Source organism: Alligator mississippiensis, chromosome 5 (genome assembly GCF_030867095.1).
Source record: "Alligator mississippiensis isolate rAllMis1 chromosome 5, rAllMis1, whole genome shotgun sequence".
Lineage (NCBI taxonomy): Eukaryota > Metazoa > Chordata > Crocodylia > Alligatoridae > Alligator > Alligator mississippiensis.
The window spans coordinates 32,065,152-32,091,735 of NC_081828.1; the positions used below are offsets into that span (position 1 = coordinate 32,065,152).

The 26,584-nt window shown below is 41.2% G+C and overlaps 1 protein-coding gene across 6 annotated transcripts in view; it reads right to left on the reverse strand.

The window, feature by feature from the left end:
- Positions 1 to 26,584, reverse strand: part of ZNF644 (zinc finger protein 644) — an 84,619-nt gene that overhangs the window by 47,879 nt on the left and 10,156 nt on the right. For all 6 annotated transcript variants that reach the window (XR_009462374.1, XM_059728038.1, XM_059728036.1 and 3 more), the window contains 2 exons: positions 9,002 to 9,056; positions 7,314 to 7,360 (listed from right to left, as the gene is read on the reverse strand). Coding sequence is in view for 5 of the 6 variants with exons in the window: in XM_059728038.1 (XP_059584021.1) it covers positions 7,314 to 7,326 (13 nt within the window). In the remaining variant the exon portion in view is untranslated. The remainder of the gene's footprint in view (positions 1 to 7,313; positions 7,361 to 9,001; positions 9,057 to 26,584) is intronic.

Genomic DNA, 26,584 nt, shown 5'->3' on the forward strand with positions numbered 1-26,584 from the left:
GCTGGGACATGGAGTGCCTCAGCAGGGGCTAGTCATCTCCTGTGCTGAGGCACCCTGTGCATTTAAGTGGCTGAGGCCTGAATAGAAAAAATCATCTATATGAGTATTTGGCTAGAAGTTTGGTGCTTGGGAAACTGCAAGACAGTAACACTCCTGATACTGTACTCATGACTGGAGATGGAAGAGGTCTAGAAACAGTTGAAAAGTACATTAGTCTTCAAAAGAGGAAAAAAAATAACTTTCAAGTAACAGAGTCTGGTTATAAGAAACTCCACTTATATCTTTGAACAGAGGAGAAGCTGCACTACATCTTATTTTTTCTATTAGTTAAAGTTGACATTTCCCATCTCAATTATAATACTGCATTTACTTGAATATAAGACAACCACTCAGTATTTTAGATTCCATATACAGAAAATGTATACGTTTGTTATGATTTTCCAGGTATAGAATCTAAATATTGGAGGGGGTGTCTTGAATCTGGCCCCCTGCCCACTGGTAGAGCAAGGAAAGCAGTGGCGGGGAGGAGGGTCAGTCAGGTGGCAGAGTGGAAGGTGGGGGGAAGGCAGGGCGCGTAGGAGGTTACTGCAGGTCTGACGCTGGCCCAGACCTACGCTCAGGACCAGAGTCAGAACTGCAGCAGCCACCTGCCCCGCCCCCACACTTCACATGCAAATATGAGACAAGGGGCTTTCCATCCCACATGCTGATGGGTGTGGGCAGTACACATTTTATATTCAAGTAAATACGGCATTGTGTTTCAATCTTGCCATTAGTCCTCCTTCAGCTGCCAAACAAATTTCCCTGACACAATACTTGGAAAGATATCTGAAGAATATCTATGATGGATTCATGCAAAACTGATGTACTGAATTAATCTGATGGGGGCTTTTTTGGAAAATATTAGTGCCCCAAAAGGATCTTTAGCAACTATGCATCAGTTCTCAAAAGGCATCTGACAAGATTACATATCCAAACAACCGCACCATTTGGAAAAGGGATATAATGTGCAATTAATGGAAGGGGTCAGGTCTAAGACTCTAGTCACATACGGATATATTTTTATTTACAGAGGTTTACTGTAAAATGTAGAGGAAAGACTCCAAGTTTACACACTGCTGACCTTCAGATATACTCTGAGATCCAGAAAAGTTCAGAGAGCCAGCCCCACCAAAATTAAATATTCAAATATCCAGATACCCATATTTTAAATATCAAATTCAATAATAAAATACAGAGAGATCACCAACCAAAAAGTACAGATAAAACACATTAAGCAAATGATTAGAACTCTGCCAGTCTTCAAGGGAAAACCCATGGCTTCCCCTGTTTTTCTCCTTTAATGGAGAATCCATTTTTAAAGTTTGTTCATGACCCTTTCATATATTCTTGCTACCCACGGGTTGAGAAATGCTGTGCTAATATGACAATGTGTTACAAAAATAAAAGCATTAAAAGTTTTTTCAGGGGCTTAAGAAGGGTGGAGAGGATTACAGTGGAGGCATCTAATATGATCTGGCCCTAAAAACTTACCAAGTTCAACCTCTACTTCATAGTAGATGTACCTGGCTACTTGGTAAGTATACCAAATTAAGGGTTCTAGTGCTGTACATAAACAAATGGCTGGCATCTAGCCAAGCATACCTACTTAACTTCAGTAACAATAGTTCTTAGGAAATGTGGAATTCATATTGATAACACTCTTCGTGCACGTACACCAAATGTGCAAGATTGTTTTTTTGGTGGGCAGGTTTTGGAGAGTAGCATCCATTGGAACTACTCCTATGCCATCAGCATCCATGCACTCCATTTAAGCCCATTTAAACATAGATGCAATGTTTCCTCAGCTCCTTCAAAAAATTCAGGACCTTGTAGTTACAGGACTCCAAAGAAGCAAGGCAAGAGGCAGATCTTGGAATCCATGTAGATGTAAAGATTTCAGCCTAGATCCACAAAGACTTCACAAATCTGGATCCTGCCACCAAGCCAGGAACCACAATTTAATAATCTGCCTTTATCATCACTGCTATGTAGGAGGTCTATGACTGTAGAGCAATGTCTATCACAGTACCCCTTCCCAGTCAGCAAACACTCAGCCCCATGGCCTGGAAAATACTTCTAGATATTCTGTGCCTTTGGGGTTTTCAAATCTATCTTCCTCCTCCTTTCTCCTTTTTAACTGGCTCCTTCCCGATCCTGAGCACTCTACAGTACCCACAGGCTCTAACTATTCCTCTTTTCCCTACCCATTCCAGTCTCCTACCTCTACTCACTAATACATGTTTAGTATATCTGTATCCTAATTACTTATGGTGATATTGGCCCTAACCTCTCTCCATCCCTATGCTTTCCTCCTCCTATGTTCATTCCTTCCACAATTCCTAGCTTCACACTAGGACAACCTTCCCAGAGACAGCAAGAGAAAAGGAAAATATCTCCATCTCCAAAAGATCCCAACCATCCACTACTACTTTGCAGACTGCTCCCTTTATTTCCTGCCTTTCAGAGACCTAGATCCCTTCTTCTGACGTTGATTTTACAAGTGCTCTTTTATACAGACCTCTTGTCCTCTTGCACTCCCTATCCTGGGTTGGACTATGGAAAGACTGGGTTCCTCTTTAAGTCTGTCTTCTTTCCCTCCATGTTATTCTCTCTGACATGCACCTGACCCCTTCCCCCAGTGCTTTTCTCCAATTTCAGCTCCTTCCTCTACTCAACCTCAAGTCTCATATTCATTCTTGGTGACTTCAGCTTCCATACTGATAAGACAACTGAGCTCTTATCTGTCCATTTCCTTTCTCACCTCTTCTATTTGACAAGGAGCTCTAGGTGCACTGTTACACTCACCAAAATACTTGATGTGACAGAGCACCTTTGGGTGTCTGTCACATTAAAGGCTAAAGCAGACATCAGGGCAGCCACCAGGTGTGAGCCAGAGTAATAAGCCAGTCACATGACTGCAGGAGGGCCCTGGGATTGGAGGAGGGGGCTGAGCAGCCTCCATTTTAGACCCAGGCTCTCAGGAACAACAACACGATCGGGCTGAGCAGCTGCTCAGGAACACCTTGGAGGTAAAGGGAGAAGCTATGGAGATGGCAGGAGGCTCCTGGTTCTGGCTATGACTGAAAAATGCTTCCTGCTGAAGAAAGACAGTCTGGTAGGGCTGCCTGTGGCGGGGCAGCTCCCCAGAAATGCCAGGCCAGTTGTCTCCCCAGTGAAAGACGAGTAGGGGCACCTTATAACCCCAGCCCACACTACCCAGTGGGTTAAAGAGCAGACAGTAGGGCCAGGCATACAGTAGGGCCTAGGGAGAGGCACCTGAGTCCATGGGAGTGCAAGACCCCAAAGCCAGTGGGGCCAGGCACGCCTACTGAAAGGCGCCTGAGCCCGTGGGGTGCAAGACCCCGAGGCCCGAGTGAGAGGGCTGAGTAGGGGCAGGCATGGCTAGAGGGAAGCACCTGAGCCCAGGGGGTGTAAGACCCTGAGGCCCCAGCAAGGAGAGCAGAAATATGTGGCTCAGAAAGGAGCCAGTGGCTGAGTCAGCCCAGGGTGGGGCATAAGGCCGGTGGCTGTGTAGAGTAGGGTGCCCAGTGGTGCCTGTGGGCTGGCCAGAGAGTGAGTAGCCAAGCCTGGTCACGCAGTCATGAAGTAGAGCAGGGTGAGAGTGGCCCAGTGAGGGATAGTATGAATGAGGCCCTGTAAGAGGCGGCAGCGTGCAAGAAAGGATGCTAGAGGCCCAACAAGGGGCAAAGTTTAGCCCAGCCCTGAACTAGTGCTATAATCAACTTATGATGTCATCTGCAAGGCATGGGACACAGTAAGGGAAGGTCAGAGCAATGTGTAAACCCGATGGCATCATGGCATTAAAATGGGCAGCCTCCCACTTATTACATCAGGTTGGTCCCAACAAGTCGTGGCAAACAAGACAGGGCAGACTGCCCTAGATGAAGTGGTGGGTTGGTATGGTGACCAGCCCCGAGTTGGCGCCTTTCGTCACACCTGGTCTTCAAGCACTTTCTGTGATCTGTTGTAAATTTCTCTCTCTGATCACCACCTACTCTTTCAAAAAGTTGCAGTCAATGCCCCCATGCCCAATCATGTCACTCAGCCTTTCCAGGACTTTCGGGCCAGTGTGGCGCTTCTAATCTGCTCTCAGTCTTCCCCTTCACCCATTCTTCTGTTAATGTAGAAAATTTCTGGACTAGGCATCCTCACAGGTCCAGAAGTTTTGCAGTGTGGCAGGTGGTGGCAGTATTACTTGGTGTGGCCCCCAGAGCTGCAACAACACTGGTGCCACTCATCCCACTGCCAAATTTTTGGACCCGTGGGAAGCCCTATGGGGCACACCTAGAGATAAATTAGACACCCCAGTACAGACTCTCTCCATGCGTCACACTACTATACCTTTCTCTCTTTGCCCTTCTTCCCCACTGCACAATCCACCTTTCCAACAACCAGCCCTTGTTCAGCCCTGACATCTATTTCTGTACATCTACTCACACTACTGAGAGTGCATCTGTCAGAAATCCTGTGATCAGGGCAGCACCATATCCAGGTCATCCATCTTTCAAAACAACTCTATTCCTCCAGCTCACTTGAAACCAGCACCTGTAAATCTCAAATAACTTTTTGATACTTGTTAAACCCCTCACTTTTTCCTCTGCAAGGAATCTCAATTACTTCCATGGGAGGACCAAAACCAACCCTGTGACTTCGATATTCCCCTTGCCTTCTAAATCCATCTTTCAACCCTCTGCTTTTCCTATAGAAAACAAATTTAACTTCTCTCTAACACCCTTCACTTGCACCAGCAACCTTTCTTCTTCCTTCATCTCCCTGGCACCCGTTCTCTCTTTTATCCCATACTTTAAGCTTCATGCTTACCAACCAACAACAAAGCAATATTTTCTTTAGAAAAGTAACTAAAATGCACAAATGCAAAACAAAATTAAGATAGTTTTGAATTAAGCTTTCTTGCTTTCTGATTTGAATCACAGTTAAAACTTTTATTTTTAAATAATTTTTCTTTAAATTAATCCACCCTGCCCTAAGCCTACTCTATCTACACAGTCTTACTGCAGACATCAACACAATCTCTTCTGTCACTCAGACTCATCACCCAGGTGTCATCTTCAATACTACAATCTTTCTCCAGGTGTTCACATCCAAGTTGCACGTAACCTCAACAGATTCACTCTTCATTAGATTCCTACGATGTGGCGTTTCCTATCCATCAACTCACCTTGAATCTCCAGTGCAGCAAAAACATTTTTTTCTAGCCTTGACAAATGCAATCTTGCCTTGCTCATCCCTGTTCAAAATGATGCTCTAAAAATTTTGCAGTCCACCACTTTGACATAACCCCCCACTCCTCAAATTTCTGACTGGATACTTAAGGAGATATATGCAGTACAGGGTCACCATACCGTATGATGAGTATTGTTTTGGAGAAGGAGCACTATAAAAAGGCAGATAATAGTTGTCAAGAATGAATTAGAAGAAAGACTAAAGAGTTTGGATTTATCTTCAATAAAAATAAACCTGGAGACAATCCAGTAGGTTTTCAACCATGTGACACTGGTACAACAGAGTGATAACTTAGAAATTAAAATAACCCAAATGAAGCAGGAAAACATGTAGGTCAGATATTCTTGTCAGCTCCTGAAGTCTCTTATGTAAATTTCTTAATGCAGATGAAATATTGGGTCACTCCATCTCTCAGGAGTGCTACAGGTATCTCTCCATCACATCTGATTAATCCAGTTAAGTGTCCTCAAAAAAAGAAGATATCTATGTTCTTCAAACCTAGGGCATTCTGAACACAAATGATACCACTACTCAGATCATTCAAAAAGAAAAAGGAACCCACAAACAACAGGAATAGAATCTAAGGTTGTTTGCAGACACTTTAAAAAAGGGCAGCCCTTTACTTTAAACCTTGCTCACTCCCACACCAAGCCCAGCGCATGTCTAGAAGAGGGAGTGCATTAGTTGGTCCCAGCTCGCCTGACATCTGTATAGATCGAGCACTTTAGCGAGGCTTTCTTGGCACTGATTCCATCAGCTATTAGATAAAAGTGCCAAAAAGTTCCACCGAAGCACCCGATCTATGCAGACACTGTGGACCAGGTTGAACTAATGTGCTGCTTCTTCCACTAAAGCACATTTGTTTGTGTTTGTTTGTTGTTGTGCTTTGTTTAATGTCTGAAAGCAGACTAGATGCCTTTCTTCACTAAGATCACACACCTTTAAAAGTCTTCATTTAGAAGACAATTTTGTATGATAAAACTGAATGACTAAGTTCACACCTTCGAATTTTTCATCCAACTTGAAAGGAGTTGGGATTCTCAAAACTTTTTTTATTTCCCAATTGAGATTATGTTTTCTCTGTGCTTGGACTAATCCAGCAAGGTTTTTCTTCTAGACTGAAAATTTATCTCCAAATTCAAGCCATTAAAAAATGTGTTTTATGCACCCTATATTTCAGGAAGAAACAACATCTAAGACTGTAATATCAGGCATGAAAACAGCAGGCAACAAGGGCATTAAGTTTTGGATGAACACAAATTTTCTCCCTGTCCATGACTCTTCTTTTACAAATTCATCTCTCTGGTATAGAATAAAATAACTGGGTGCACAGCTTTACAGAGTTTTCTGATCCACTTTTCAAAGGAGCAGATTTTATAAGCTTGCAAGCAGCAACTTGAAATGGTCATCAGTTCTAACATTGAAACTACACGCAAACTACTAAATATTAGAATTTTTTCTAAAAAATAAACAAAGCAGTAGAGCCTATATAGTTATCAGTCACCTCCCAAAGTAGGACTATCACAATTTAGCACAAAGCTACTTCCTGTATTACACAAAACTACCCACTAGATAACTTGGCATTTTAATTTCTTAGAGCAGCTTCTCTCATAATCAGTTTCAGATCCAGACAAGTGGCTTTTCCAGAACCTTAATAAAGCAGAAGAGGTAGATGTACAAAGCAACTATTTTAAGACTTCTATGTATTTTCAAAACCATTTTAAAAACGTAAGCCTACATATTAAACAAAGAAAAGCAAAATAAGCTTGTATTTGTACGTGCATACCCACCCCATCCAAAATATGAAGCCAACATAGGGGTTTTTTTTTTTTGCAATTTAGAAGGTGTTAGTCTACTAGAGAGCAAAAAAAGATGCATATAAATCTACATTTGGTTAGATAACTGAAGAATATGATGTACACAAAACACCAACTATTAGGTATACAAAATGCCATCATGACCAGTTTTTAAAGCACAAAAAAACTCCTTAAGAATGAGGTCCTTACCTAAAGCTGCCATGGTCAAAATGTAGGAACAGTAGTAGTGCAGGAAGCTTAAAAATACATGAAACCAAATTTAATTTTGTTATGAAACTGAACATTATTTTCCAAACATCTTCATTCATAAATCTGTATGCGTCACAAAATTCCTATGACATTCAAGTCAAAAATGGAAGGAAATTCCTCATGACTGACAGGCTAATTTTGGTACTGACACATTGACATTTCCTAAATTACCAAATTATACAGCAATCATACCCTTGATGCAACCCAGACTTTTACTTGTTTTGCTTTCTGCAATCACACTTATCCTTACCTTACCAAATTCTTCCCCTCCCTCCCACCAAGCCATCTTAATTTGTTCAAAAGCATGCATCACACTTGATTCTTGTTTGGCCGATGGTTTAATTAAAAAAAAAACCCTATATTTGTATACTTTAGGCTGCCACACTGTTTCCCACTTGCTGCATAATTTATCATTGTTGGGGGTGGGAGGAGGTTCTTGGAAGTAACATTTTAATTCAGCATGCCAAAACACACACACAGCCCTGAACACCACAAACATACAAAATAGAACGGATCTAATGCAAGTTTTGGCCCAGGTTCCTAGTACTCAACTCTCCTGCCTCAGAAATGTACCCGTTTTGTCCCTTAATTTCCCTCCCTACCCCCCAGCATTTTATATTCAAGTTCTTCTGTTAAATCAGATTAGCAAGAATATAGTGATGGTGAAGACTAAACTCCTTTACACCTAAAATGTATAAAGCACTGTCTATTAACAATTAAAGCCCCTTAAAGAGATCTCACCAATTAAGGGGGTGTGTGTTTGTGGGTGCTACCTCCCCAGTCTCCCATATATACTTGGCACACCTTTGGTACTGAATGGGGGGAGGGAGAATTGTGTGGTTAGAAAGCCTCCAGTGTCAAACCATTAAAAGAAACCATCATATTTGGTTAGATATTTTCTTGATTTTTAAAAATATTTATTGTATTTTTTTGGCAATGCTGCAGTGAAAGAAAAATTCCCTTAAAATATGTTCTGCTGAATGCCCAGATATTACAATTAAGTTTAAGGAGGAATAGTCCTTTAATGCTAAAGTTTTCACATTGTCAGTGTCATTCCCCATGAAACCATTCCTAAAGACAAGAAAGCCAAAGCATCTAACGTAAGCCTACAATTATCCAGTTCATTTTCTGGAATGTTAAAATATGGTTCTGATGGGTATCAACATTTTTATGTACCAATAAAGCTAGTTATGAATAGAATTACATTTTAACTACAAGGGAAAAAAAAAATTTTTAGAAGTGCACTGAGCTGCATTTTCAGACTTTCTTAACCAGATGGACCATCTGCAGGACAGAATTCAATTAACAAATGGAAGTTTTCATTTTTGGATCTCCGCAGCCAATACTGGCTTAAGATACTTTTTCAGGTCAGTATCATTTGCGGAGTAAAACAGATTGTATATTACAGTCTTATACACGCACAAACTTTATGGACAAAACAGCACAAGAAGATTTTCACTTTTACAATCAAGAGAGAAAAAAATATACAATTTCAATCAAGTAAATTATTTTTTTAAATTTCTTTATTTCTATTTCTGTAAAACAGTATTTCTGGTCATTTAAAAGTATGTATTAATGAATTACAATATTTGCTGCAAAGCATTTTCAGAAGCTTGTTATTTACCTACCTTTATTTGTTTTATTTGCATCAAGCTGTGAGATCCAATTCCACATCAAAACAATCTGCAAAATAATAGATACATTAATGAAGTTTATTTTAGTCTTCTACCCAATCCTGTTTGCATCCCTACAACTATAAAATGAGAACTGCAAAGCACCAGGTGAGGAACTCATATGTATGGAAGTCTTTTACCTTGACCTCTGTTTCAGGGATCAAGTCATGGACACACAAACAAGTTAATGTGAGGTAAGCAAGAAAGGGAATTAAGCATTTCAGCTATTCTGTATTACCTTCCCAGGTGGAGTCTTACCCCACACTGGTTTATCCTTCAGTGAAAGAGATAAGCTACCATAGGTCAGTTTTCATCAGTGCATGCACACCAGCTGTTACTGCAGAGTAGCTGACACACCATAAAATGGTTGCACTTGTTACTAGTGCAGCATCCTGTTCATTTGCCCATGCCCTCAAGGCCCGCTGTCATTTTCCCTCTGAAATGCATAGGTAGTATCCTAAAGCACTTGAATGCATGTATTCTGTTAATTATAAGATGATGAGTATTCCCTTGCCACCCTTCATGCTGTACCAAAAGGAATACAGAAAACAATTCTCAGGTAAACTGAGCAAGCTGAATGAAGAAAAGACAGGGGAGAAGGGAAAAAAAAAAAAAATCACATCACTGAAAAAAGTCTGGCATAACTGCCTTACCAGTATCTTCAAAACTTGTTTAGCTATTTTCCTTGGACAGGGGAGTCAAGTGATGAAAGGCAGCAGGAACAATTTTCTAAACTATTGCTGGAAAATCCAAAAACCTATTTGAAACCAAGTGCAGAAAGGCTATAGTGTTTGCCCACACACAAGCTTTATTTTCACCACTAAAAATAGTACTATTAGGTAACACGCTGGTTATTTTATACATAAGCAGCTAATATGTTAAAACTACAATTTGCCTCATCTACACAAGGCAAACATTGACATGTGTTGGTAAACATATTTTAGCTAACATATTAAGGACACTTTTCCTTATGTAGAGCTAGTCTTGAAAGACTTTAAACGAGGCTGATTTTTAAAGTGCTGTAGCTAAATTACCTCTTTCCGTTCCTCCTGTCCAAACAAAAATCCTGCCCCAGATTACCCAAATATAAATTATTCTTAAACACGTATTTAATACAGGATCACATCCCCTCAAAGTACAACAGATACAGAAGTGCCAGTAATGAATACAAAGGGCCAGGGCTGCACTGACAAAAGGACTGGCCCCCTCATGGCTCCCCTGCCCTCTGCCCCAAGACATGTGCACCCATTACCAGCAATGAGCCAGGGCGAAGCTCCGCAGACCCAGTTGCACCTGCTTGCAGCCTCGGCCCCCAAGTAGCCATGTGCTTCCAGCAGCAATGGGCAAGGGGCTTTCCCAGCTTGTTGCTGCCACCTGTGGCTTTATGGACTGTGAGGAGGCTTGCCACTGCTACCTGCAGCTGGCCCTGGTCTCTAGGCAGCTGTATGCTAGGGATGGTAGTAGGTGAGGGGCTTTCCCAGCCCACTGCTGCTTGCAGCTGCCTGGGGGATACAGCTGCCTTCAGGAAGCAGCTGGTGAGGGGCTCTCTCAGCCCGCTGGTCCCACCTAGGTGAGTGAATGCAGATGGGGGCCATTCCCTGACAGAGGCATGTTTTCAGTTAACCGTTTAACTGATAACATATGGGGAGTTTAAACGTGTACTTAATCATTATTTACATCCCTCCTGAAAATGTTCTGATTTGTTTAGGGAGGTTGCAAGTGGCTGCATCGGGGTCTGTGGAGTTCCAGCTCAGCTCATTGCTAGCAGCAAGTGCACACGTGCCTCAGGGTGGATGGTGGGGAAAAGGCCAATGACACAAGAAGGATTAGACCCTTTGCGCCTCATGCTTTGTACTACATTCTAGCCCCACCTCTCCTCCTCCCCTTCAAAGACACTGCGCCATTTTCTTTCCCACCCTTCCCCCCCAGACTACTTCCTGCCTCATGCTAAACGGTAACCAGCAAGGTATTACTGGTTATCAATATGTGAACAGTTAAATGTTTAACCATTCACATCCTTAGTTTTCAACACTATAAATTCCTCTTTGAAATCTCTGGGTTAATCTTATGAACCATCTGTAAACGTCTGCAGACCAAACAGTGCTAATACTGCATATTACCCTTAAAAGGATCTCTGAAACTCAGGGTGCTGTAGCACCCTGGTTGAGAATCAGTGCTCTAAAATTCAGATATACAAAGTAAATTCTTCCAGCTTGATTGAAGAGGCCAGAGCATCTAATTTTTAGTAAAGCCATTAGTATTTTAGGTAAGTTGTTTTTTTAAAGAGTGCTATGCTGCATCTTCACTGGAAAATTAACTTGGGCTCTTACTTGAACATTGACCCTATGGTGCCCTTCAATCTCCATTCACACAGACTCCTTCTCAACTAAGTTCTGTGATGACCGAAAACTTGACCAGCTGGCCTGGGTGGAAGTATGGGCTAAAACTTGGATGATGCTTTCACCTGGGTTGCTTAACTTCCCCCTTTGTATCAGACACAAGATAAATGTGTCACAGCACTCCTGGGGCCTCTCTTGAGAGTACTGTGCCTAATTCTGGGGCCCTTCAAGAAGGATGTGGACAGATTAGAACATGTCCAGTAGAGAGCAACAAAAAAGATTAGGGGCCTGAAAAATATGACTTATGAAGACAGGCTGAAAGAACTAGGGTTATATAGTCTGGAAAAAAGACAGAGGGGTTTTGATAACAGTCTTCAAATAGCTGAAGGGTATGTAGAAAGAGAATGGAGATGGACTGCTCTCTATGGATGTAAAGGACAAGACTAGGAGCAATGGTCTCATGCTGCAGCATTGGAAACTTAGATCAGAGGAACATTCCGACTATGGGGGTGGTCAAACATTGAAACAGGCTACCTAGAAAAGTTGTGGACTCCATCCCTGGAAGTTTTCAAGAGCAGGTTAGACTGACACTTGGCTGGGATGTTTTAGTCAGGAATGATCCTGCCTTGAGCAGGGGCTGCTGGACTAGATGACCTTTGTGAGGTCCCTTCCAGCTCTACTTTCCTAAATAACTTGAGCATTGATTACCCTGCAGAAAATTCCAAAACTATCTTCTTGTGCCCAGTAGGATATCATGGTCTCCCACAATTCATTAGTAAAGAATCAACCTACCATCAGACAAAGAACCATAGGATATGCCTTCAGATGTCCTTGTATCACACATGGACAAGTGCAATGAGGACACAGTAACCAAAGTATGGCTGTGCAGAACAGCTGCTCACTTCTGGACTAGGCTAACCAAGTCTAGATTAACCCTGCAGTGAAAATACACTTTTAGGTAGCCCACAAGTCCCTTCCTCTCTGTTCCATCAGACTCTTAATTCTTGTGACTGAATTCTCCAATTAATCTCATCCTGCTTCCCTCTAAGCTAGATTGAATCTACATTTCTTATTTAAAAAATAGGGAGAAAAAGTGGAATATTTGCCTTTAATTAAAAAATCCTCCAGGCCTTCCTTTCTTTATTCATAAAAAAGCAGTAAAAAGGGCACATACCTTTCCTCCTCTGCATCCTGCTTTTACCTCACTATATTCACCTGTGGCCCCAATTATTATTATTTTTTAATAGCACCGCCTAGCATATAGTCAGAACCAGACTTTTAAAAAAGTTTTAGTTTAAGGCTCTTTTTCCTTTCCCCCCAATCTGCATGTTTGGTTGCCTAGAGGGGCATGTAATGCTTTCAGGAGGATTTTCAAACCCCTTTAAGCATTAAGCCCCACAATGGGAGTTGGACGCCAAGGGATTAATAGGTCCTGCCAGTAGCAACATGCCAGCGCCTAGCGAAGGGGTCAGCAATGTTTTTGGTCAGAGTGCCAAAAATACCCGCTATCGGAACTCGTGCCAGTGCAGCCCCAGCCCCTTCCCTGCTGTCCACCCTGAGGCACATGTACCAAGCAAAATGCCTTCATGCATACCAGCGGTTGCCTAGCCCTGGCCTAGTGCATCCGTTGCTCTTATAGGGAGTGCTGTATGAATACAACATGGTAGGAAAAATGTTGCAGGTAAGCAGATGCCAATCTTACCAAGTATTGCTACAAACAGGTGTTGACTGTATTACATGTAGGTACCTACATCTTTAGAAGCCTAAATAGCTTTAAAAAATGTGCCCCATAGTCCCTTATTCTCATATCATAAAATGTCTTGAATGAAAAGAACCCAAGAATCAGCAGTAAAATTAGTTGAACTTTGGTCATATTCTCCATAGAATCAGACTCATGGTAGCTCCAACCATATTCCTCTGATCAGTGCTAGATTTTTATTTCTGAGAATTTTATTCTTGACTAGAAGGGGAGAATTAACACCATAGTTTTATATCACTGTCTGAACAATTCCCAAGTCCTCTGACTCTACTAGTAAGTAGAGGTGCACCAATACATTGGTCCATATCATATCAGCACCGATAAAAGTAAACTGACATCTGCAATCTGCAATTTTTTTGGCTGATAATGTCGCTGATAAATTGTGCATGCATGTGCGCAGTCACACAACGTGCATGGCCAGGGCTGCAGCCCAACAGCTTGGAGAGCAGTTTCCAGCTGGTAAGTGGCAGAGGGTGGTGGTGAAATCAAGGCCCCCGCGGTGAGGAAGGGAGTGGGGCTAGGGCAGGTGTTACACAGCTCGGGTGGGGCAGGGCATGGAACGAAATTGGTGGTGCATCCAGAGGGGTGTGGGGGTGGCTCCCACCTTTGCACACACCCCTAGGGGACGCATAGTGGGCACACGCCCCCTGCCCCGGATCTGTATGCAAGGCAAGGGCAGGCTGCCACTGCACGCTCAGAGCTAGGGCTGCTCCAGCCTTTTCCCAGCAGCTGCGCTCAAGCCAGGCAGGGTGGGTGGGAACAGTGCTGGGAGGAAGGGCGGGGGGGGGGGGAAGGGGGAGGCTAGAGCCACCCTAAAATTTGCCGTAGCCTCCCTCCCAGTGCCATCACTGCCTGCCCCACCCCGCCAATGCACAGCCGCCAGGAAGAGGCTAGAGCAGCCCCAGCCCTAAGCATGCAGCTCTGTGCATAGATCTACAGGGGCACATGTCTTCCCCGGGGGTGTGCACAGTGGTAGGAGCTACTCCCTCCCCTCCCCCCACCATGAGCCACTGGCTCTGTCCCACACCCCACCCCGGCCAGGTAGCACCTGCCCCAGCTCCACCCCCATTCCCTCCCTCCCTCCCTCACCACAGGGGCCTTGATCTGCACCCTTCATCCCCCCCCCCCCCCCCCAAATTTACCAGCCGGATGCTGCTCTCCAAACTGCCAGGCTGCATAATGGCAATTGGATCGGTACTGGCTGATATGGCTAGTCAACTGGCCATCGGTATTGGCCCAAAAAATCTTTAGCAGTGCACCCCTACTAGTAAGGGAAGCTCTAATTGTAGCTAAATATGTCAGTATGTAACAGGGTCACCACCCAAGTGCCCACTAGGCCCCAGGTCTCTTAGACAGCACAATGTAGTTTAGTCCTCAAATAAAATATGGCATACAATAAATGGAGATCCTCATAAGAAATGTATGAACAGAAGCACTTTTGCAGTTGCTCAAAACAGAAACAAACTGAAAAACAAAGATGTTATTTATTGGTGTAATACTACAAAGATTCAACAAGGAAACAAGGGGCCTGCAGACAATAGCTGCAATCATACAATAAAAAGATGCATGCAGAAAACTGAGAAAAGGAAAACATTCTGGATTCCCAGAAAACGCTGATGTTTTAGGCCAAAAATTAGACCTTTTTATAAGCTACAGATTTTATGATCATTGCATTATAGTATTTACTCACAAACTGCACTTCACAAAACACTGACAGCAAGCATCAAATTCTTAACATCTCTTCAAGTAAAAAGGTGTTGCGATTACCACAAGGATGTCCATAAACTTTAGACAAGAGGGTATTAAGCACCTCCACTGACATGTATAAACACCAATCAAAAGATTTTATCCAGTAACTCCTGCATCAAGTTTATAAAATGTGAGGTTGGCTATAGCATTGTTTATATAAAGATAAAAAAAAATCTTGATTTGAAGAGCGGTGATAGTCTACAATCTTAGTAAGATATTTCAATGGTTAGTATGCCCAACTGTTAAATTTGCATCTCATCTCCAACCTGAATTTACCTAGCTCCAGCTTCCACTCGCTGATTTCTATCACATCTTTATCTGATCTCCACATCTAGGTACTTACATTCTTGCTCTGTTTTTAAAATTGAGATGGCAACTAAGAGAAAGAGGTTATCATGAATGACAGGGAAAAGTAATTCACAACTTTCTCTTTACTAAAATGAGGCCCATGCTATTAAAAAAAATAAAAAAACTGAACAGCACTGGACTGAACTGTGCTCATTGGACAGCAGTTTTAAGGAGCATTGCAATCTCACACCCTTCCAGCTTAGAGGAAGTTTTGTTTGCTGACAATCTTATCATGGCTGGCAAAGCAGTTCAAAGAAAGGTTTGACAGTACAGGAAATGAACAGAACTGATCATAAGAGAACAATTTCACAGCTTTCAGTCCAGACAAATAGATTACAAGTCAACACATACCATGTGGGAAGCAAGTGCTGGGGGGGAGAAGGGAGAAGAGTCTCTCTAACATAGCAGAGAAAAACAGAGCTGAAGTAAGGAGTGAGTGAAAGTATAGATAAGAATGTGTGCTCAAATACTAGTTCAGCTATTTAGCGTGTTAGTTGTAGCCATGTTGGTGTAAGGATATAGGCAAACGAGGTTCTGTAGGTAAGTACAAACTCTCTCTGTGCCTGAACAGTTCTCGTACGTGAAAACTTGCAAAGAACAATTTTTTCCAACTATGTTGTTAGTCTAATAAAAAAATACCGCATTGACCCAAAGAACCTTGTCTTCCAGTTCAGATGTGTGACAGATATGGCTACGTCAGATTTGTACAGTGTTAGTAAAATTAACTAGCAGATCTCCCCCTCATGTCAGAGGAAAATATATCCTTTATAGACTATTCAGCCATCTCTAAGCAGTGAACTTACCATGCTTCAAAACATCATCCTCAAGCATACCATGCTTCCCTGGGAAGGCTGCTTTCTAAGCTAAAAGCAGTGTAGCCACATCCATATGGTGCTTGGAGTTGGTTAATTAACACCGCTAAGTAACAGTGCCAACTAGCCCACCTCGCTACAGCTACAGAGCACACTAATGCAGCTATATTGCTTTTCGTTTAGGAGCCGCATTGTTCTAGCAGGAATGCTTACCTGAGAATATCAACCACATTGTTACAATGTATGACTCTTGGATAGATGCAAGCCCTATTTTTAGAATGCTTCTATGTGCGAGGTGGGGAAAGAAATATTAAAAACTCCATGCTTTTTTAAAAGAGCTGTTTAGTTAGTACACATTCAAATTTATGCCCTTGTAGATGGCAATTATCAATGCACATATTTTTTTTTAGGATTTCTGGATTTCATACGTTGGTTTAAAAAAAGTTTTGAATGACATTATCATCTCAAATTTTTAACCCAAGTAACATACAGTTATATTGCAAAGCTACTCTGAAAAAAACCCTTGCAATTATTATGCTAATCTAAATAAAACTGCTAACAAAATATTTAACAAGCTCAGGCAATTTATGTCAACATCCACATAACTGAACAATGGTGTCCCCTGCAATGAGAGCTACCATTTAGTAGGATTACATAGAAGATTTAAGCAGCAATGCAATTCAACTCTTTCCACCTATCTTTAGCCACTGTAGTTTAAGTTACGAATGAGAGATCACTTACAAATGCTCAGTTTACATCTTTCAACATAATTTTCAACCTTTATAATCATCTATACACCTACTTGCATCTCATACACATTATCTTGAACAAGGGCAGCTTACAAGCAAAATGCAAGACCCTCTCTTTCTCTCAAGCCCACCAGTTATTACCACTATTCATAACCTCTATCATCCTTGACCAGAAACATTCTTTATTTGATACCTCTGTCAAGCAAATTTCTTCAACACATTACCTGTGCACTACCACGACTCCTGAACTATGGAAATATGATTTACTGCAAATTCCTTACTGTTAATGAATTAACATTAACTTGGTGTTTCCATTTCAGACTTGAATGTTTCACTGTGCAACTTTGATACTCTTTATAACAATTGTCTTTCAAATGTAAACGCTTTTCCCCTAGAATAGTATATCATCTCAGCTTTACCAGAAACATCACTGTTCACTATGGAAAGGAATAGGATAAGCACACTTATCTACAAGCTGAAAAGACAGTTCAGGGGGGCCACTGCAAGGATTTAATTGCAGATCTGATCCTTAATTTGGAATCACAAGACAGACCTTGATTTGATTTTTGAGTGAGATTTTTACGTTACTTTAAAGTTCTAAGAGTGAAGGCTTTGCTGAACTAAAAACCACTTAGTGTTGTTCCTTTGAAAGGTAGAATTATACTTCAGATAACACACACATTTGGAAAGGATATAGACTTTTCACAGTATTACTGATAAGAATAAACTATTTGGCATTGGAAAATAATTAACGAAAGCAATAGGAATTTACTACTTTTTTGTGGAGAAAGGATGACTTGAGATTTATTAAAAAGACATTTAAAACAGATGACTACAGACTGCTCTTGACATGTTCTAAGGATTCAAATGCCAAAAAGGACAATTCACTCAGAGAAATGGGTTTAGAAATTAAAATGTCTGCTAAGAAAATAAAATGTGTAAGTACTATACAGAAACACATTTCCATTACATATATTTTTACCTGAAAACTAGGCTTTGCGTAACATTTTAAATTAGTATATGAAAACAGCACATTAAGAGTCAAGCCATGTTCTTGCTGTAGCAGCACTGATTTCTGGTAGCCATTTTCTTTTCAGCTCTAACTGTGCCAATTCCAACATTTCTTTCTGCAATCCCTGTTTAAACCCAAGAGACAGCAATTGCTTTAACACACTCTACTCTCCATCTATGTACAAAAGACAGATCTTAACATACTACCTTCTTAAACCTAATACACAGTCTTAGAAGTATTGCCTAATCACTTATTTGAACCTGTGTTTCTCTTTATAGTAATGTAAAACTGGAAGAGAAGTATGTCAGTCTGATGATTATTAAATCTACAGCCTATAAGAATATCTATGAAAAAATACCACATGAACAGAAGAGCTGTAATTTTAAAATACAAGACAGATGATTATGTATTTTGCATTTACTAGTATACAAGTAAGAAAAAGTTCTCCTCCAGTAACAAAATTAGAAACAAAACACTAATACCTTCCTCCTGGGCTCAAACTAGATTAAAACCTGAAAACAATGCCATAGCCAGGAGTGTAAATTGCCACTAGAATCAACATGCCCCTTCTTCCATTTTCATCCCTTTAGAAATGTAATTAAGATGTACTACAAGGAAAGAGAAAAACATACCACCACACTGTATATAGACTCCAATACATAAAAATTCAAAAATTAGAAAGTCTCTTGTGAACTTTTTAGCAGGCTGAATTTTGATATTTTAGGCAATTAGAAAGGCCTTCTAAAAACTAAAACACAACTTTTAAAGAAAGACATACCTAAAATATTGTATATTATAAATATAAGCACTATACACATACAGTGGTTTTCAACCTTTTTCATTTGCAAACCCCTAAACATTTCTGAATGGCAGTGCAGACCCCTTTGAATTGCAAGTATGGGTGTTCACATACCTTTGACTGATCAGTCATTTTGCATGGACCCCTCAGACAACCTGTGGACCCCCAGGGGTCTGCATGCAGACCACAGGTTGAAAACCACTGATCTAGGATATTGTAAATCTTCCCTCTCCCCAATTACCAGACTACTGATGAAAATGGAAAGGCAGGGGAGAAAAAATATCAAGAATTTTAAATGTGTAATTTCCTTATTTAATAAAATAAAGTACATCTGAGCTTCTTTTATAGAACATTAGGCTTTTTAACCCATCAGCATGCACATGTGACAGCACCACTATAGCAAGAAGCAACACTCTGCCAGATAAAATGCATCTATACCAACCCAGTACAGTGCCCAATATTAATAGAATGATAGACTGCATAAATTGGAGTTCTAGTGGTTCTCAACCTTTTAGACTTGGGATACCTCAGAAATGCTAGCCCTTATTTTTCCACAGTCAGAAAATGAGTGAAAACTAACAGAACAATTCTTCTGCTTCAAAGAGCTCAAAAAGATCACAACAGGTCAGCATGTTTTTAACACTATGGATTCCTATGGCAATCTTGTCCATCATGTTTGCACACTTAACAGTGAAAACGTTGTGCGGATCTCAAAGATCGCAAGGCACCCAGGTTGAGAATGCCTGATCTAGGAACTAGACAGGAAAAAAAAGTAAATTAGGTGTACCAAGAAAACAGAACATAGCCGTCAGCAAGATAAAATGTTTTCATATTTAACCATTGCATCTCACTTTACTTTTTTTTTTTTTTAAATAAAAATTCAAAACTGCAACTAAGACTCCCCAGTGGATTCATACAAGTGTTAATTCTTCATATGGTGGCTTAAAAAGACTAAGGGTCATCGATCAGCGCAAGTTAGGCACCTGCATGCCTTAAAAATCTAGCCCTGCACCCAAACTCAATTTCTCACAAGCCTGTTCTGGCTGAGTAGACAGCTGTGGCTAGGTACTAAGTTTAGTGCTTGTTGTCTTCTGTTCAGGCAGCACTTTTGATGCCTCCACTGGATAATGACAGGACAGGTACTAGGCATGTGAAAGATTAAACAATCATTTAACTGATAAGTGCAGTGATAGCCTACCCAAGTGCAGTTAGTCTACCCAATATTTTTTACCTCCCAAGTGTGTGCAGTCTGGCAGGGAAAGGAAAGGGGGAGAGAAGCCTGGCAGTGCCCTAGCAAGAAACAGAAGGCCAAGAGGGCAGGCAGGAGGGAGGGACGAGGCAGGAGGGAGGGAGGAGCCAGGAAGAAGGGAGGGGGAGTGGGAAAGGAGAGGGAGGAGGACTAGTACCCATAGCCTAGGAAGAAAACAGCCAGCAAACCAATGACTCATCAATTAAGCCATTAGCTGCTGGTTTACAGGCAACTCCTTCACCCCCAGCCCAGGGCTTCACATGGGCTGTGTTGTCTGACTGGGCTTGCCTCCTCCCTCTCTCCCCACAGCCAGAGGGCTCGAGGAGCCAGGCAGCTCCCAGCAGCAGCTAAATCTGAGCTGCTGTGTTATCAGTTAATCATTTAACCCATATAATTAGAAGAGGTTAAAGAATATTTAAAACGATCTTTGCATTCCTAACAGGTACTATGTGTGGTAACCTTTAAGGATTCAGCAAGTTAAATCCTGTGCATGTGAATATAGAGATGTAAAGTTTGGAGACTAAGAAAAGAATGCAACTTATATAAGCTGAATGCAAAGACCAAAGTTACATTCATTATGTACCCTCAACAAAAAAAAATCATTATTGTCAGTTCTTTTACTTTAAAGTAAAACAAAGTTAAATTCCTGTTTGACTTTAAAACTAGCTTTTGTATAGTATGCTGACATGTCACACGTCAGTCTCCATAATTAAGAGATAAGGCTGAATTTTCTCAACTACAAAGGCAGTTTTATTTTGCCATTAAAACCACTTTAGTTACAATTCAAATTTCACTGTTGTTCTACAATAAAAGCTCTTCATTAAAATCCAACAACTGCATGCATTTTTTAGAAACAAGCAGTAGACCAATCTAAATTGTTATGTTTTAGTCCCTGCTAAATCTCAAAGCTGTAAAGAATTGTTGTCATATTTTGTCATGGCAAGGTCTGGATCCATTTGGTGTGCTTTGGGCCATAGGAAGTTTGTTTCTGGTGATGAGGCTGGCAAAGTTCGGTGCTTTTTAAAAGGCTAGGATGGGTGGTTCTGGAAAGATCTCTTTAAGAATTGGGTCTTCTTCTAGTATGGGCTAAAATTGTTTGAGGATTTTCCATATAGGTTCCAGGGAAAGATGATGCGTCATAACTAATGGTGTGCGATTTGTGGGGATTTTCTTTTTGTACTGCAGCAATTCCTCAAGTGGTATCTGAGTGGCTCTTTCAAAAGTACAATCTTTGTCTCTGGAGAAGTGTCCTTGTTGGGTGAAAGCCCTTTTAAGATTTGCAAGGTGATGATCGTGGGTATTTTTCTCAATGCAAATCCAGTGGTATCAGAGGGCTTGGTAGCCTATTACAGCTTGCTTGGTGTATTTAGGGTGATTGCTGGTTCTATGTAGATATGTATGTTGGTCTGTGGGTTTCTTGTATGTGGTAGTTTGTATTTTACCATTCTGGACATTGATCATAGTGTCTAAAAAGGAAATGTTGGTGCTGAAGTAATTCAAGGGATAGTTTGATTGGTGGTGTGGGGAGTAGTTATTGATTTCCATCACATATTCAATCAGAGACTGCAGGTTTTCAGTCCAAATGATGATGATGTCATCTATATATCTTGGGTATAGCATGGGTTTGATGGTGCACTTCTTGAAGAATTTTTCTTACAGGTGGGCCATAAAAAGGTTGGTATACTGTGGGCCCCTTTTGGCACCCATAGCTGTGCCCATGGTCTGGAAGAAGTATTGGTTATTGAAACTGAAGATGCTGTATGTGAGGATGAAGTGTAAAAGTTCAGTAATATCTTTAGGTCTATACCCAGAGTTGTAATCTTGCTATAGCCTCCCATCCCTGTGATCCTCACTGCCCGCATTTGCATTTTCACAAACCTGCATTTTGCATATTGCCTTCTGTTGTACCCAGGACAGCACACAATTCACCAGTAGATTCTCTTGATGCCTGAAGGAGGGTGCTTGTGCCCACAAGCTTGCAAAGAACAATTTTTCCAACTATTTAGTTGGTCAAATAAAAGATATAATCTACCCAAAGAACCTTGTCTCCCTATGTCCTTAGACCAACACAGCTACAACCAACAACCTTAAAAAGTATGATATGTGTTTTATCCAAAAATGTTAGTCACCAAAGTGAAGCGGGTTTTTAAAACCAGTTTGGCTTGTTTATAGTGGAGGGCTTGTGTGTGCGCACATTTGGTTGTTTAAGTAAAAGTCCTCTCAGCTATTCAACTTTTATTCTTGGTTCTTGTGATAATATTTTATAAATTCCCTGGCTGCCACAAAACTTAAACTCCAGGTTAACATTAAACAAAAATACATAAATATTTATATCTTCTTTTAATACCGTAAACAAATGTAGAAGCTCATTTTCCTTTTTTTTTTTTTTTTTTAGGAAGTCATCAGAATAGTGATATCAGAATAGTGTTAGTACTTAGATTCTCTCTCTCTCTGTAGAGAGAGAGAGATATATATATATATATATATATATACACACACACACACACACACACACACACACACACACACACACACACACACACACACTACAGATGTCAACCACTTCAACTTATCTGGCTGTGTTTAATACAGTTTTTTATAGTACATTTGGATTTTGCTAATTAAGCTTCCCATAAACACATTATTTAAATTCCATGGTTAATATCAGTTTCTCTCTCAGCATTCAGCTTGGTTTCTGCTGACATTTCAAATAAGAGTTCTTTACCAGTTCCTCAAATTATACTGCAAATGTCAATTTGGAGTCATGGGGAGCATCCAGACAAGCCTGCACGTGCCTCATGCAGCATCTCAAAGCAGTCTGAGATGCCACAAAAGGCACACTGGGAACAAAAAAAAAAATCCCCATGCTGTATATTTCCAGTACAGGCTGAAAATTTGATACCTGGAAATCCAGGTATCAAAAAAACAAAAAAAAACAAAAACAACCCACAGAAAAAAAGCAGGGCAGAGCACAGTCCAGGACCATGCCCCGAGGCAACTGGGAAGCCGGTCCTCCACAGACACACTGGTTTCTGGCCAGAGCATCGCTACTGTGCTTCTGCAGACAAGACACTTCCCCATCCATCTACCTGGGATAAACTAAGACTCTTGTCATCTATTAGACTACAGGAAAATAGCTAAAGACTCCAAAAGAACTTCACTAGAAGACTCTTCCAAACCAATGTCAACTAAGATTAGAAATAAATCCAGAACAAATGGAAAAAGTAATTTTACATATGTTGTTCCCAGAGTAATCAAATTCACTTCAAAATACAGACAGCATAAACTAGGTTTCTAACTGGACAGGAAATTAATCCAAATGATTTTTTTAAGGTATAAAAAGAGGCACTCTCAACCAGACAGTGCGATTTTTTATCAGCCAGATATACACCATATGTAACTTGCACCATCTAGTTCCAAACCTATAATCCTCTTGAAACCAAACCAAAACAAGCCCTCAAATTTAGGAAAAATAGGCTCACTTTTGTCAATCCAGGTCTTGATCTCTGACCTTTAAATACTGAATAAAAATGGCCATTAGCGTTACTGAAGTACAACAAATTTACCCAGAGATTATCTGAAGTGACCCTACAGCCTACATATCTGAAGTGAGCCCAGACATTGTAAGGCCCACCTGAAAGCACACCATAAAGCAGTGATTCTCAACCAGGGTGCCATGAGATCCTTCTCAGGGTGACACACAATACTAACACTATTAAGGGTGCAACACCAACAGCAATTTCAAATAAGCATCCAAAGCGTCAAAAACATTCTGACCTACGGTGGTCGGTCTGAGCCCTCTGCAAAGATGACTTGCTTTTTACTTTTCTGTCGTAAAAAAAAAGAGTGACAGCTAAGAGGTGGTATTTTCCAAGAGGTGCCTTCAGTCAAAAAGGTTGAGAACCACTGCCACAAAGAAGGCAGTTTATGAAGCCACAAACAGAACCCCAAAATACTAATAGAAAATACCCCATCTATTTGGAACAGAACTTAAATGGCTTGCCTTCTGCTGTCTTGCCAATGCATTCTGTGTCTAGATTGCATTCTGATGAGGAACAGGGAAGAGACAGACAAACATCCAATGAGCCCATTTAAAAATTAAGATTAACAATTTCTGATAATTTCTTCTGTTCATCTGCTGGGCACGAGGTTTCTACCTTCCTGTCAATCACTATGTGGGACCTGACAGTCTCAACTGCGATTAAAAGTAGTCTCTATAATACAGCACAAATTAGGACTTGCAGGGTTAGACTATTCCATTTTAGGCCAGAAACAGATGTTGTCAAATGGAGTGATTCAGCTGTGCTGCAATGCATCATGGCACAGCTGATTCACTTGACTGCATGAAATGCACATTGCTCTTTGTCCCACCCTTGATAGTGTAGGACATGGGATGACATGATCTCCCTACTTCCACTGCTGCCCCAGACCAGCACCATGGGTCTGGGGCAACAGGGCAAAGTACTTCCCATTTCTGCCAGCCTCATGGTCTAGGCAGCACAAATGAGAAATCAGGCAACATGCGTTTCCACCTTTAGTATCTAGTCAGAACCCAGAAGGACTATACATGATACAGAAGAGTCAGAGAACTGAAGAACCCCTGCCTAAGAAGGACAAAAAAAAAAGAGGCCACAACAACAATCCTAAAATCTGCCCCATATGTCTCGACTGACCCCACGTGCCAAATGCAGCACACAGTGGACTAGTTTCCATGAGCACTGCACGTGATACAGCGAGCTGTTCTGGGGCTGTGCTGCATGCAGGGCTGGTCTGGCAAGGGCACTGCATTCAGTGTATATTCAATGTCAACCCTGCACACCATGTGTAGTGCAAGCCCTAGACCAGGGCCAGAGTGTGGTGCATGCAGCATGTAGGGCTGGACTAGGCACGCTTGCTGTGACACTGGGCACCAAACTGGGGCAACATGCTGCATATAGCACCCTGCTGCACCAGCCCCGTGTGCTGGCTCTGGGACTGGTCCAGACTGTTCCATAACTAGCCCTACACGCATGAATCAGGTCATAAGGCCAGCCTGGCATGGGAACTTCATGCAGTACATTTCCACTTGACAGCTCCAAATGTGAGCCATGGACTGAGGCCAGCGCACTGCATACAACACACAGGCCTGGTGCAGGGCATGCACTGTACAAGGTGCTGTACCAGGTCAGTCTTGTGCGCTGGAAATAGTGCATGAAACTGGTCTGCAGGTCAGATCTAGCCTGCAGACCAGCCCTGCACCTCTCATCTATCCTGTGGGGGTGGATGTTTGATGCCCCTGAAGTAAAACATACCTTAGGAATTTCATAGTAGGTCATTCTGAAACCAAATCTAGAGCCTAACACCCTTATTTCACAGTAACTTAAAATATTTTAACACCTACAAAGAAAGGGATATTCAAAGGGTTACTATTTGTGAAGGAATACCTAAGGCATGTTTTATCAAGTACATAAGCTCTCTGGCTTCTTCACCATTACATTCATGAAATAAGACTCCATGACAGACTCTTGAATTCATACCAAGAGTCCTTGATAAAGTCAAGGAAGTAACATATAAAGAACTGGGAAACTTCTCCAAATATCTGATTTTAGAATATTTCAAACAGTTACCTAGAATCACTGAAAGTAGGGCTGGAAGGGACCTCGGGAGGTCATGTGGTCCTGGGCATTTGTAAATCTCCAAAAGTTCCTCAAGTTTTAACAACGCTTGGAAAATAAGTTGACATCAAAACATGTTCTTCAAACCTTTTCACTAGTTGTCAGAGGTCCCTTAAGGTCACCCAGCAACCTTGCATCTGTGTCAAAGGATGCAATCCAAGACTCAAGAGAGAAAAAGCAAGTAATTTTTTCTTAGTAATTAATAGTAGTGCTTCGAGGTGACATTCAAGTGAGTATCAGTTCTAAAGCTGAACAAAGAATGCATCATTATCTTGATGTCTGCATTTCATAGCAGCGCTCTGACTTCTTTCTATCCTCCCCATTAAGCTGTTACTTAACATCTATTTTTCTTCAACAGATTCCTAGAACGATATTGAATCTAATCAAAATTAGTGTTAACTGCAATCAGTACTAAGAACATAACAAGAACAGAAATTTAAGCATATGTGGCTTCTTATTAATTTGCTCATTACTTGAATTTGTTGCGTCAGAAAAAGCCAACTGAAAACTGAGCTGGGATAACACTAAAAACCACCAATGGCAATGGAAGGGCATCTCAACATGAAGAAAAGCTTGATCTCATATCCAAATGAATATTGATCTGAGGTCACAAGGGAAAGTTTCTGAACAATTCTGAACAATCCCTCTCAACATTGTATCAATTTTTCTCCTGGATCCTAATGCTGTACTTCAACTGACTATCTATCTGAGCAAGACAGCTCATTTGGTAACAACTGAGAGACTACCATACTAGCAGACACTATGGTATTTTTCCTCCATAGATCAGTGATTCTCAACTAGGGTCCCAAGCAAGGTTAGCACTGTTGCATGTACAACTATATTGCACAAGTAACTCAGAGGCTTCAAATAGGAATCCATAGCATCAGAAATATTCTGACCTGTTTATGGTCACTCTGAGTTCCTCTATTATTTTTGTACTGTCAAAAAACAAGCAAAAACTAAGAGCTGACATTTTCTGAGGGATGCCTTGAGACTGAAAAGTTTGAGAACCACTGCCACAGACATTTGCACCTACAAATACTTAAAGGATATTACCTAAACTCCCCT